Raw genomic sequence first — 14,023 nt, 5'->3', positions numbered from 1 at the left:
ACTGGTTTGTCGTGTCACCTTTGGTCATACGCTCTGCATTTCGCCAACTCAAGGAAACAAATGGACAATAAATGAGGCTTTTCATGCTGCGGTGGTCTCGCGACTGTCGGTTGCTCGGTCACCCAAAAATGAAGGTGACAATGCGTCGTCGGCATCATTCACAGTCGTTGTGACTCTGGCAACGGATTCCAGTATCGCGATCCACCAACACCTTTTGCAGCAGGCTATGCCGCTTGTGTATGTACCCCATAGCGGGCCCCATCTCCAAGCCTGCAGGCCAATGCAACCCTGGAACGGCAGCTGTCCATGCAATCCATTCTCAAGCGCCGCCGGTCCAGAATGGCGACCAATGTGTGGATGGGCTGGATGGGTGGTGCTCGGTTGATCCGATCTGTGTAGGGTGGTGGTGGTGATGGTAGTAGTGGTGGTGGTAGTAGTGGTGGTGGTAGTAGTGGTGGTGTTTCCCTTTCTCCCTTTGAATGAGCTCGGGATTATCCATTTGCCAATTGCTATTTGTCCGCGCGTTTCGGTTAGAGGCATCGAGAGGCGTCTATTGAACTTCAACAATGACCGAGGAGGAGGCATGATTGGCGCGGTCAAACATGCTGCAACAACACCACCAGGGACTTGGACGGCGACGACGACGACAACGACCACACGACACGATGCCCGGTCCTCGGCGGTGAAGGCGGAAGGAACATGAGCATTTTGCCGGCTGCTCCCTTGCGGCCTTGGCATGCGAGCGAGCCACTGCTAGGCCGTGCGTCCCCATTCGATGAAAACGTGTGCCTGGCACATAACGGTTCGATATGTACACTTTGGACTGTGAAGATGCGGAGCTCTCCTTTTACCTACTTTATCACTGCAAGGGCCGGGCCGAGAGACGAGAGTCGGTGGTCTTGTGTGGTATAACCCGCAATCCGTACTAGCAGACTGATTGAAAACGAAGACGTTTGACAAAAGACGATCTGAGAGTTCGGATATCGCGCCTTTGTGCGCTCTGGGACGGGAGCTCTGGGTGAGCTCTCACAGTGGGGGGCTGCTAGCCACCAACAGTTGAGCAGTGCCATCGCGGCTGGTTCCGAGAGGTGATCGCCTGTGACAGCTCCTTCCCGACTGGGCTTGGGCTGAAGGGCGGAAGGAAGTGTTCTGTCGTGTTGAGAGAAAAAAAGAAGGTCGAGGACCGGTCGATCAATCATGATTGCAAGCTGGGTTACTCAACATCAACATGAATTCACTCTTGGTCACGGGAGAAGGCCTGTCTCTTGCATCCATCATGTAGTGCAGACTACCTGTACGGACAACCTGCAAATATCAAGGCTGCAGAAGGTCAGAAAGGATGCAGTCAGTGGGCGTCGTTCACTGAAGGAACAACACACCGCCTGCAACTTGTTCCTGGCAGCAGACATGATCTTGCATTTGCTGCCCTCTTTGCGGCTGCATTGAGCTCACAGCTCCTCACTTGGCCTTCAATCCTCTTCAACAATGGCATGGCCAGTAATTCAAATGGAACAAATATGTACGCCCAAGACTTCAGAACAAAAAGACATGACTATGCAAGGTCTCAGGAACAGCCGCAAGCAGCAACTCCGAGAAAGCGTCGTTCCTCGATCCGCTGTGGAGACTTTCACAAGGAGAGGCCGGCAAGAAGAAAAAAGAATGGAATTCAAATGGAAAAAGAACTGGACCGGACAAGAAAAAAAGGAGAACAAACTGCAAAAGAGTTCCTTCCCGACAACAGAAGCTTATTGAGTGGGGCCCCAGCCATCGCGGCACGGGCACGGCGGCAGCGAACGGTCCATCTGTTCGAGTCCAGTGGTGCCTGTCCGGGTGTCAGGATCTTAATCAAGATTCTCATTCAGGTACTGAAAAGTTCATTCTTCACACACTCGATATATCGTCTGGTCTGGAACCCCGATGAAGCTTCGTAGAATCCATTTCCATGTGAAGATCACAAAACAATTTCAGGTTTGTTTGATTTTCCTTCGCTGCCCAGCTCTCTGACCACCCCCGACTTCCAACTAAAACAGGCCCCCCCCCCAACCCAGCTAATTCCCCAGGAGTATGAAGTCGATCGTCGCCGATTTCAAACAAGACACACACACACAAACTCCCACAGGTCACATCCCCATAGCGAAATGCGAAATGGCAAAATCTTACCGCGACCTGCACGACTCCATTCCGGTAATCGAGTTTGGCACCATCTCCAATCTTGCCCAGCTCATGGGTATTGCGAACAACCCTACCTAGGTTCAATTTGCTTGCAGAGAGAGCCAGCCAAAATTGAATGAATGAATGATTGACGAGAGAGCATTTTGCATGAGTCGCTTCCCTGTCTCCAATGACCAGAATCAAATCTTGGATTATGGACGGGGACAAGGATACTTGCCTGCTCTGTTACCTGTACCAGGTACCACCTGGAGATCATCTCCCTCACATACGACGACGATGACCTCTACAAACGCCTAGATTACAAACATAACGTTATTTCCCTAGGGAAGGGGGTACGCGTCTAATCATGGGGACCGCTCGATCATGTGCCTGGCCTGGTGTGTCTGGCTTGTCAGACATCCCTATATGAGCCTCAGATATATAGCTTCTAGAATGAAAGAAAGAAAGAAAGAAAGAAAGAAAGAAAGAAAGACAGAAAAGAAAACACAGAAACTCCGGCCCGGGGGATTTGGTCTAACTTCGGCCACCAAAAAAAAACAGGCTGTTTTTATTCCACACGCTTTTCCGGACGCCGAGGCACGAGTGGCAGGTAGACAAGACTAGACCAGCATCAAAGAAATGTTGAAACATTGATTGAAAGATTGAAACTCGGAACTTACCCTTTGTACTACGAACTACATGAGAGAGTAAGATTGATTTGACCATATGCCGCCCGCTCTGATGTAGCACAAACACAACCAAAACGTGGACTCAAATGGTTACGGTTAAGATTAACACGCACATTCTTTTACCAGATTCATATCAGCGATTCAACCCTATTTTTTCTATTGATGAAACGAACTGGGAAGCTATGTTTAGAGATATACGTATATATAGGTAGCCGATATATCTGTCAGATGTGATGAGACGTCTGAATTGTCAGAAACGGGAGGAAGAATGTCGGTAGGCACATACCCATAGTAAACATAAGCCTTTCCCGTCCCGTCTCGGCCTCGATCCTGACAGACCGACTTTCGATCAGATCAGATCAGATAAATTCCCGGCTTTACTTCCAGTCTGCCTTAATGAAATTCTATACATAGACAGATGCATAGAATACGTAGCTCTAGTCATACACAATCCCACTGGTTTCCGGATCGTGAGCAAGTGGGCTATATCCACACACATCCATAAGACACGGGAGAGAGAGGTCATACTTTATATGTTTCCTTTATAACAATGGAAGCACTCCCCCAAACATCTGACCAAGAAGTCTACCCAGAACGATACAGGAAAAAAAAAAAAAAAAAAAAAAAAAACACAGACACGAAAAAAAGGCCGAGCCAACCGCTTCAGACCCGTCTTTTTTCTTTCTCGGAAACCCTGTTTATGTCTACCATCGATCTGTCTGTATGCGTCTGACTGACTGGGTGGGTGTCTCTTAACACAAAAATAATCCACCAAAACAAAACACCAAGGAGAGTGCAGACGCCAAAAGTAAGGTAGCTAGCCAAGACGAAAAAAAAAAAAAAGAGACCTTCCATCAACACGGTGGAAAAGACGCCATAAGCCACAACCTGTCTCTTCCATGCTTAGATTCTTTGGGGAATGAAATTTGTAACGGACGTATCTAGAAGCCTGACTGACTATGGGGGATGGATGTCTCAATACGCCATGCGCCATGCGCCATGTTGTTCTATAAATCTATGAAGAATCTCCAGTCCGAGGCCTCTTCATTCTCACCGCGGTTTCGATGGTCTTGCCTTATTCGACCGCTCAACCATGGAATGGAAATCGAGTAGAGGTATCCAGACTGGAGTCAGATGGAAACCTACCTACCTACCTAGGTGCCATGGTGTGGTAATGTATTGAATTCGATGTCCCTACCCTACCTTGACAGGTCTGTAAGAGGTTGTGCATACCTTGCCTAAGGTACCTTTGGGGATATCATGTTTGTGGTAATGATATGACGGATAGGTCTTTCGTGAGATTATGTTACAAGAAGAATAAGGTAGATGTAGTTATCATGTGATTCTGGGCAAGGTGACTGAGTTGCTAATCATCACCATCATCATGGGAAGCTGTGGTAGGATGAATGATTGCCTTGTTCCGAGCGACTTCGTAATAAGAACGTTGATAAAGCAACGAGAAAAGCAGCCGCGTATCTAAACGCAACAGTCAAACACTTGTACAAATCTTTTTTCTTTCTTTCCCTTCCTCCTCTTTTTTTGATCTTACTCTTCGTCCAGGTTTTTGTCAATGCCTCTCTCTTGCTGTTTTTGCTTGCTATGTCGTTCGTTTCCTAGGTTTGTAGACAAAATTGTTTTACTCCGACCGACCCAAACACCAACACTACTGCAAAGCAAAAAGACGTTCAGAGAGATAAAACGCCGCTTTTAACCAATACAATAACCATAGCAAATCAACACGTTGCTCTCTTTTTATTCATCTTATTTCTCTTGATCCCCGCCCGTTGCTTTTCCTGTTGTCTTACACACATTCCCACTCCCATTCACACCCCCCAAACCATCAAGCCGACCAGAGTCCTACATCCAAAGCCATGCCCAGACAGCGACGCCAAAGAGCATCTCACGCTTCCAACCCTACCAGAACGACGATCCTGCGCTGACCGTGCCCGCACCCGCACCCGCACTCGCGCTCTCAAGAGGGACCCTCATGCTGCCATTGACAGCAATCGCAGCGGCAGCCGCCTTCTTGGCCGTCATACGGCCATACACGGTCGCGACGGTGTTCTCGGCCGCCTCAAGGGTGGTCTTGAACCACTCGTCCAGTCGGGCCTTGTCGATGAAGGTTTTTAGCTTGACGTCCTCGGCCTTCATGGCTTCCATGAGCTTGTGGCGGAACGAGTCATCCATACCGTCGAAGCGGCGGTCGAGACTGTCGGTGTAGACGCCAAGGGCATCAGAGGGCTTGATGCAAGGGCGGAAGGCGTCGTTTGAGTGCTCTAGAATGGCGAGGCTGGTGAGCACTATGTTTGGAAGATGTTTCATGAACGGGATGTGAAACTTACGCTCATCAACAACGGCAAACAAGGTCCGGTAGACCGCTGTCTCGCCGAGAACTTGCAGCTGATGCTCGTCATCCTTTAGGTTGGTAACGTTGACTTGCTTCCAGTCGTCCCGGATGAGGCAGCGGCGCCAAATAAGACGCTCGGCATTGCTTCGTTCCTCACCCTTCAGCCCATGCTTAGCCACCTTCAGGGCCAGATAGAATTGGTCGCCAATAGCTTCGAAATGCTTTGGGTCCAGGTAGACTAGGGTAAGCAAGTCGATGAGAGTGAGGGGCTGGAGGGCCTCGTGCTTAAGCAGGCGCTCCATGCCGTCCTCAACGACGTTTTGAAGTGCCTTCTGCTTCTTCTGGGCATGGATCCAGGCACCGTGGTACTTCATCGCCAGTTCAAATTCTGCTCTTTCGTCGACGGCTTCTTCAATGGTAGGCCGGATCTGACTGTAGAGGCCATTCTGGACCGCAATAACCTCCAGAGCCTGGTCAACCTTCTCAATACTGGCCGCCTTGGTATCGGAAAAGCCGTTGCTCATTTCACTGTCCCCATAACGTTGATCGGCCTCCTCGGCCAGCAAAGCAAGCTTTCCAAGACTGAGCTCGATCTTCTTGCTCCAGACTTGCTGCTCTTGGGTAAGACCCAGAGTGAGCAGTGTCTCGGCGGCACGCTCAATGTCTTTCTCCCTTTCGACATCGTTGATCCAGGAGATCTTGGCTAGTTCGGGCCTGGACCGGAGGAATTTGGTGGCGTAGCCCTCGGTGTCGTAGGGAAACTCGAGGACTGATTGAACGCCGCTAGCTTCAAGCAGAGCCTCGTAAGCCGGGAAAGCAAACCTCTCCTGATACTGGTTGAAGTAGCCACCCATCTGCCTCTTCCGATCCTCAGCCTTGGCATGACACTCAGCTTTGGTAGCAGAAGTGCCGGGAGCTAGAGCACTCTCTTCCAGGGCGAGAATATGCTGCACCATAGTGTCTGCCAGCGCGGCATATGCCTCATGCTCCCGCGCCAGGGCAATGGCCTCGTCCCAGAGATCGTAGTCCTTAAGTCGTAATATCTTCTCGTAGACGTTTGTGGGGTATGCCTCACTATACTTCCTGGCGTCTTCTTGTATCTCAGGATCACTAGACTTCGAACCCCACGAAATAAACTCGTTAAGAGCGGTGAAGTATCGGCTGGTGAGAGCAGGAAGCATGTCCCGGATACTCTTGAGGATTTTCACATCCACAGAAGCCTTCTCCGGGGACGGGAGGTAGTAGTTGTCTAGCCACTCGTAGCAAAACTCAATAAGGCGATTGAGATTGACATGGATGACTTTAGTGCCAGTCCAGGGCGCGGGCATCCCGGGACCTACCGCACATTTCCGAGGGTTGACACCGTACAGGCGTGCATTCCTCAAGCGGTGCTGCTCCGCCTCCTGAAGGGCCCCCTTATTGACGATGGCGGCTTCAAATAACAGACGATTGATGCCGTTCTCGTCAGTAAGACGTTCCGTGTAGGCATACTTGATAATCTGATATCCCCAAGCGATGAAGATCTCTAGTTTCCACACATCGTTGATAAACCAATGGCGAACAGGATCTACCTCACCGACGGCCGGATTGGGCTCCGTCTTTTGGTTCTCGTTGATGTACAACACCGTCTCAGAAAGGAGGTTCTTTTTATCTCCCTTTGGCCTTTCGGCGATGAACTGCTCATTCTTCCGCCAAAGCCACGTTGCTACGGCCATCTTTTCAGAGTCGTAGAGCAGCGCCCACCGTGCACGAGCGTCCAGATCTACGTTGAAGGTGTTGAGGTGGGAGATTAACCTCTGGAGATAGTCCACTCTGGTCCTCATGTTATTTTCAAGCGAGGCGGGCACGTTGGGGATGAACGGAGTTTTGGAGGCCACGATCTCATGACTGAGTTCAATAGCGGCATTTCCAATTTCCTGAGCGGTGAAAGGCAGGCTCCTTCCTTGGAACACCAACGGGTTGTCCTGCTTGATACCGAAGAAGACGGCCTGTTCGAGCTTGCTCTTCGCGCTAATGGTTGGTGGCTTTTCAGTCGCGAACCGATCAACCTCGCTAACGGCAACTCTAACTGTGCCAACACCATGCACCAACAACACAGCTGCTGGGTTTTTTGTCCTGTGCCGCAGTCGAAGCTCATCTTGGGAATGGCCGCTGGTAGTAGGCTCCTCTGTGCCCGAGCCTACAATTTGCACATTACCCTCATCCCGAAGGTCTACCACGTCTTCGAATGTGGCGGGTATAATGTGACTGTCCTCTTGGAGTTGTGACTCGGGGGAATCCGGTGGGGCGGCCAGGGACGCAATCACAACAGCACGGTCGAAGACGACAAAAGCGACCATGGCAGGGCGCGGTAGATAGAGCTTAGGCCTCTCGGGGGCATTGGGTCGCACAGGACTGGTGTAAGAGGTCAAGGGTCGGACAGCGCCGACCTTCTTATTCTGACCAGAAATGACAACCTCGACCAAGGCATAGTGAGACTGCGTTTTGCTGGAAAAAGATGTGAGTAGCAGCAGATGCTGGACAGAATCTTCGTCATGAACCAGAGCCTCGCTTAGTCGACTGGCCTCCACATACTTGCGGTCGAGTCCTCGAGGAACGCAGGTAAAGTCAACAACTTCGAAGGACTCCTCGGGTAGGCCGGTGGAGGCTGAGTCGGCCTCTTGTATTTGGTGAATGAGCTCGCTCTTCAAGTCGATATCGGACAGAACATCGTGGTGGCCGCCCCTGTGAATACGCCAAGTGTTGAACTTGCCCTTAGTCGTAGCTGCAACAATGACGCGCTCTCCTACTCTGGTGGCATGGCTGGCGCGAACGGCAACGACCTCTCCATGCGCCGAAGTGGAACCCAGGACATGACGGATGCTTCCCAACAATCCACCTACGGCATTGGTGAGGCTGCTGCGGAGGAACTGTACGGAAATGGTAGGCCGGCCATGCATGTCGCGAACGCTTAGGTACGCGAGACGGCCAGAACTGAAGACGAGGACGAAACCGGCGGATTCGGCGTTGACGATTTGAACGACATGTTCTCCAGAAAACATGCCTGGTATTGTGTCCTCTACTCCGTGTCGTTGTTGGCGAATGAAGTCGAGGGTAGCGGCGCTCGAGATGGACTCCCAGTAGGCGATCTTGCCGCTCATGGGCATGACCACAACAAGGCCAGGTTCATCTGAGGCAGCCGAGGGCGAAACCAGGGAGCCGAGTGGTAGCGGGTCGGTCGGGTTCTTGGAGGGATAAGGAAGACCGAAGGTGAAGGTCTCGGGCGAGGCGGCGGTCGAAGCATAGGGCCAGACGAAGGCATGGGTATGGGTAAGGCTCAAGGCGTATCCGCTGGTCGAGTAGACGGCACCGTGCTGACGATCTTGGGAATTGTTAGGCACTCCAGGCTTTATTGAAAGCTGATCCAAAGGTGGAAGGCTGTTTGGGAGGTAGCTGTGGTGGTCGATCTTACTTTGCGCATCCGCTCGGAGTCGGTCCGGTAAAGCTGGGAGCTTGCTCACGGTATAGGCATTGTTTGTAGTCTGGGATTAAGGTATGGTCAGTAGCTAAGCTTCCAGGAGCTCCCCACTGCGCATTGACGCGAGACAAAGGCCTGGGAAAGAAAGCACGCCAACATACCAGCACTATGCTTCCATCGCCCTTCGCGGTCCGTTCGCCGGCCTTTTGCTTCTTTGATCGGACGCTGAGCTCTTTGCGGGGGCCAAGGATGTTTTCACTGCCGTCGCGCTTGATATTGGGCAGGACCTTGTCGGACTTAACTTGGTCCAACTCGACATCCGTCTCTGGGAGGGCTTCGGTATTCGCAACCGTGGTTTCGTGTAGAGGTACCCTTTGCCGCTTTGCCTTGGGGGCCTGGAGTGTGGCATCTGTATTCGACGAGGGGCGCGCTCTGCGACGACTGCTTCGTGTTCCCTTCGCGGGGCCACCTTGGTCTTGGTTTGGCTCAAACATGTTGGTGTTGGTGCTGGTGGGTGACCTGACCGTAAACCGCGTTTGGTGGTTGTCGTGATGGTGGTCGTGGTAGGAGGCGGACGGCTAGCTAGAAATCGCCAAAGCGAAGAAGGGAGCAATGTCGATGCTGTGGAAAAATCGATGGATTCGATCGGTGACCGTGACGGATGACGTGAATAACAAAACGGGCACGCGCGTGCGTGTTCCCTTCGATTCTAATCTCGGCCTTTCTATTGTTTTATTCTTCGGTCATGACAAGACGCGATGCTCCCGGATAACACAAAGGGAGGTGATTGATATTGGAATGTCGAATTTGTGACGGAAACACGGCGGGCGACGAGAAAGGATGATGATGCGCCGTTATCGATAGGTAAGCTCGTAAGGTAGAGGTATACCTAAGTCGTGGAAAATGGAGACGGGAGGTCGCAATTGGAAATGTTGTACTCCGGTAAAAAGGCAGAAATTCGGATGTCGCTACTGTCTAGATGTCAAAGTGAATGGGGAAAGACGGGCAGCATGGAAAAGACCGTGACAGAAATGCATTTGCACGAGTGACGATGAAGCCTTCAATCATTGGATCCTTGTTGACTTTCGGGCAACAAAAAATCCCAGCGGAGGTCGCAACCACCAACTTGCTGGCCCATCGTGGTCAGTGGTCACTGAGAATAATCAGTCTTGGCGTGTTGCTTGGCTTCGCTGGTCAGTGCTTCAACACCCACCTTGGACATCTCCACAGACAACCACGAGGTGCTGGCAGCCAGGAGGTACGTACCTTTTCCTTTCCCTTTGTCCTTCCTGGTCTTCCTCAGTTCTTTCACTTCCGTCGTCCTTCAACTGCCTCTAACAAACCTTAACACTAATATGGTGCTTGGTGTCCAAGTTCGGCCAGGTTCTTCAATGGACATATCCCTCTTTTCTTCACCCCTTTGTAAGGCCGGTTTCCTTTACCTTCTACTTGCCTCTTCACCATGGACTCACCCTGACCTCGCTCGGCCATTGGACAAGTTTCCATCTCGAGTCATCAAACATTGAAAGCGATAGTTCTAGGTACAAGTGGACACCCTAGAGAGCTCTCGAGAAGCTGGACTGCCCGAGTTGACAACTGTTAATGACATTGGGTGCCGTTTGAAAGTGACATCATTGGGGACCGTTAAGTGTCATCCCCTGAATCCACTGTTAACCTTAACAGTCACCCGGACATCTTCGGCTTCTCTGTATCAGATCCGATCCGATCTCACAGCTTCCATACAAATCATCTACACCATCGACACTCGGGAGTAGGAGGGACATCAAAGTGTTGATGATTTGCTCCAACTCTTGACTCCGTTTATCAACCTGGCCACCATGAGTCGCCGCATAGTGACCTCGGTCACCATCACCGATCCACTGGTCAAGTACAACGCCCTCATCGCCACCGGCTCCTGTAGTCCCGATGCCGCTCAACACCGTCTGGCCCATCACTTGCAAAAGCTCTATGTGCGGTTAAAGGACTACACCCCTTCTCAAGAGTACCAGTCAAGACTCCAGCAAATCACAAAGGCCTTGGACTCAGCAAGAAAGGAGGATGTTGAGGACGAGGAGACCCAGCTGGCCGTCCGCAGCCACCCCATCAGGAGAAATCCTCTCTTTGCCAAGTTCTTTAGCAAGGCAGAGGACAGAGACACTTTAGCATTAACCAGAGTTCTTACAAGCCACCAAGCTGCTCTGCACATTGACTCTCCCAGGGGTCTCTTCCTCTCAGGCGAGGTCGGCACCGGCAAGTCCATGCTGCTAGATCTACTAGCCGAGGGCTTGCCCACTCATCGGAAGAAGAGATGGCACTTCAACACATTCATGCTGTACGCCCTCTCCAGGCTGGAGCAGTTCCGAAAGTCACGGTCCCAATTGTCCATGGGTGACCAGGAGTACTCCCTCCTGTGGCTGGCAAAAGAGATGGTGGAGAAGTCTCCCATTCTCTTCCTCGACGAGTTCCAGCTTCCCGACAGAGCTGCGAGCAAGATCATGAACAACCTATTCATCGCCTTCTTTCAGCTGGGAGGCGTCCTCATTGCGTCTTCCAACCGTATGCCTGAGGAGTTGGAGAAGGCTACGGGTGGGTATTACCACCCGCCTACAACCGGCGGTTTGATCAAACAGGTCTTTGGCTTTGGAAAGCGCCAGGGAGAGTTGTTCGGCCAGACCAGCGATTTTGCTGCCTTCCTGGAGGTTCTCAAAGCGCGATGCGACTTCTGGCACATGGAAGGCGCTCGAGACTGGAGGAGAAGGGAGAGTCATGTCGACCCTACTACTACACCTAAAGCTGTGGACAAAGTATCAGATTCAGGGACTGCCTCCTTTCAACCAGTGTTTGGGTCAACATCATCATCCACAGAGCCACCAGTCACTACTTCCGAAGAAACCATCATCGAACAAGGTCTTCAAAAACCATCCATGTACTTCCTACCCTCCGACACGGAAGAAAGCTGGACAGCCGCCATCAACCAACTCATCGGCTCCTCAAATGCAACCACCGCCGGTCAAATCCCACAATGGGCCCCAACCAATGTCATTGTCTATGGCCGCAAAGTGCACGTCCCGCGCCATCTCAACAACGACATCACCTACTGGTCCTTCTCCGAGCTGGTTTCCTCCCAGGGTCCAGCCGACTACCTCACCCTAGCCTCGACCTTCCACACCTTCATCATCGACCAGGTCCCCGTCCTGTCGCTAGCCATGAAGAATGAAGCCCGCCGCTTCATCACCCTCCTCGACGCTTTGTACGAGTCCAAGTGCAAGCTCCTCATCCGCGCCGAGGCCGGGCCTGATGACCTGTTCTTTCCCGAGATGCGTCCCAAGCCAGTCACGTCGTCGATGTCAACAGACGCCGGTAAACCGGGGGAGGTAAAACAGGTGGAAGCAGAAGACGCAACCTACTCCGAAACCATCTCCGAAGTCTTCCAAGACTCCATCGCGCCCTTCCGGCCCAACATCTCCGAATACGACCCCGACCAGGACTCTGACTTCGGTAAGGAACAGCTCGTGACTAAAACCAAAAAGGTGGACTTCAACCAGACCGTCTCGGCCTTCACGGGACAGGACGAGCGGTTCGCGTATAAGCGCGCCACCAGCCGGTTGTGGGAGCTTTGCAGCAGGCAGTGGCACGCGAGACAGGATGAGGGGTGGTGGCAGCCGTTACCGAAAGAGGCGAGACATTGGGAGGGGAAAGAGGTTAGTAAGCCGCTTGAGAGCCCGTTGGTAAGACTAAAAATGGGGCCGAGTGAGAAGGAGAGGACGGAGATTACGATGGGTGGGAGCACGGTGCTGGAGGAGAAGGTGGGGTTGGAGAGGTTTAGGGTTAGGGAGATGAAGGAGGGGACTGGGAGTGGGGGGAGGTAGAGGTGGTGGGGATGGGGATGGGGATGGGGATGGGGATGGGGATGATGGTTGTATATAGATGTTTTAGAGATGGTTATATGTTTTTATGAGTAATTCGTGTTGATCTTGTCAAGTCTTTCATGATATACTTCCACGGACATAGACAGATATGAGGCTAAAAGCCACCACCAGCGTCGCACCATAGACGAAGGCTAATTGACGACCAGCAGGCTTGGAACCATTTGTTTCTTTCTTCTTGATTTTGCCCAACACTTTTACACAACCCCCTATTCTAGACCTAGACCTAAACAGCCGTCAAAGCAGCAGCAAGCTGCTCACCCCTCTCACCACCGAGATACACATCCTCCGGGCCCTCAGCACTCACCAGCGCCAACTCCACCGCCTCATTATACCCCTTGGTGACCATATCCTCATCGACCCTGAGCCCATTCTCCACCAGCGCCGTCACCACTCCCCTGATCCTCGCAATCTCCCTCATCGTCTCGGGCTCGATCCTGTCATTCTGGCTCGAATACATGGTCGCACTAACCACCTCCTCGATATTCGTAATACCCGTCTGCCCCTTCGCCTCCTCAGGCACCACGGGCTCCACATGCTTCGAGATCCAGACATACCCGTTCACGCCCAAAATGATATCAATCGGGCCGCCATTATTCGCGCTCTCCAAAGTCCACACCTGTCTGCGGCTCCTCACCACACCGCCGCCGCCACCGGTACCGGAAACAGCCATGAACACCCCATTCCGCAACTTGCCGTACTTGAGCGAGCGCGTGTGCAGCACCGCGCCGCCGTCCTGGAAAAGCTGCTGCACCTCGGCCACGACTAGGTCGCCCTCGGCGAAGAACGTGCGGATCTGCAGCTCGTCCGTCTCGGTGCGCTTGCGGAGGATACCACCCGGCAGGTTAATGGCGGACAAAGGCAACGCAGCGAGTTGTGTAGACCCGACGTCCACACGCCACCGCTTAGCCTGCACTTCCACGATGCGGCCGACGACGAGGTCGCCCACCTCGGGCGTGTAGCGGGCGCGCAAGGGGCGCACGGACAAGAGCTTGTTGGTGCGCGTGACGATGCCCGCCAGAGAGGAGGTGATGGCTTGTTCACCTAGGGAGGCGGAGGAGAGGTAAGTGCCGTGGCCGCGCATCCATTGAGGATCCGTGGTGATGCGCTCGCCGGGGGTGACGATGGCGGAGCGAGGGACCGAACTACTGGTGACGTTGGTCTTGGGACGCTTGGTGAAGGTTGACGAAGCTGCGGCAGCGGAACGGCGCTTGCGAGGGTGGATGGTCGCGCCGCCGTCGAGTGAGACGCCGCCTGGTTGGGTGTCGGAGTCTTCTTCAGAGTCGGAGGTGGCGTCGGACATTACGTCGTCGGAGTCATGGTTGAGGGAACGGCTGGGTGGTTGGTCCCGGAAGGCCTTGGGTGGGAGGATTGTGATGGGCATGTTGTTGTGTGGTTGTGGTTTGGTTGTGTGTAGTTGAAGAGTCTGTGGTGAGACTGTAAAGTCGTCCGT

At 52.6% G+C, this 14,023-nt stretch overlaps 3 protein-coding genes across 3 annotated transcripts; 1 reads left to right on the top strand and 2 right to left on the bottom strand.

Annotated features, from left to right (window-relative positions):
- Window positions 1–4,322: 4,322 nt before the first annotated feature.
- SMAC4_06181 (uncharacterized protein) lies at window positions 4,323–9,138 on the bottom strand (the record flags this gene model as incomplete). Its single annotated transcript, XM_003344847.2, has 2 exons — window positions 4,323–8,708; window positions 8,806–9,138. 2 exons carry the CDS (start codon window positions 9,136–9,138, stop codon window positions 4,755–4,757), a joined length of 4,287 nt encoding a protein of 1,428 aa, XP_003344895.1. The 3' UTR covers window positions 4,323–4,754.
- A 1,344-nt stretch (window positions 9,139–10,482) lies between these two features.
- On the top strand, window positions 10,483–12,513 carry SMAC4_06182 (uncharacterized protein; the record flags this gene model as incomplete). Its single annotated transcript, XM_003344848.1, has 1 exon — window positions 10,483–12,513. The coding sequence occupies one exon, from the start codon at window positions 10,483–10,485 to the stop codon at window positions 12,511–12,513; it is 2,031 nt and encodes a 676-aa protein (XP_003344896.1).
- A 283-nt stretch (window positions 12,514–12,796) lies between these two features.
- Window positions 12,797–13,954, bottom strand: SMAC4_06183 (uncharacterized protein; the record flags this gene model as incomplete). The annotated part of the gene is made up of 1 exon (XM_003344849.1): window positions 12,797–13,954. The coding sequence occupies one exon, from the start codon at window positions 13,952–13,954 to the stop codon at window positions 12,797–12,799; it is 1,158 nt and encodes a 385-aa protein (XP_003344897.1).
- Between the last annotated feature and the right edge of the window lie 69 nt (window positions 13,955–14,023).

This window comes from Sordaria macrospora, chromosome 7 (assembly GCF_033870435.1).
Source record: "Sordaria macrospora chromosome 7, complete sequence".
NCBI lineage: Eukaryota > Fungi > Ascomycota > Sordariomycetes > Sordariales > Sordariaceae > Sordaria > Sordaria macrospora.
Note: the sequence above shows the minus strand (reverse complement) of the source record. Positions and strands in the feature narration are given on the sequence as shown.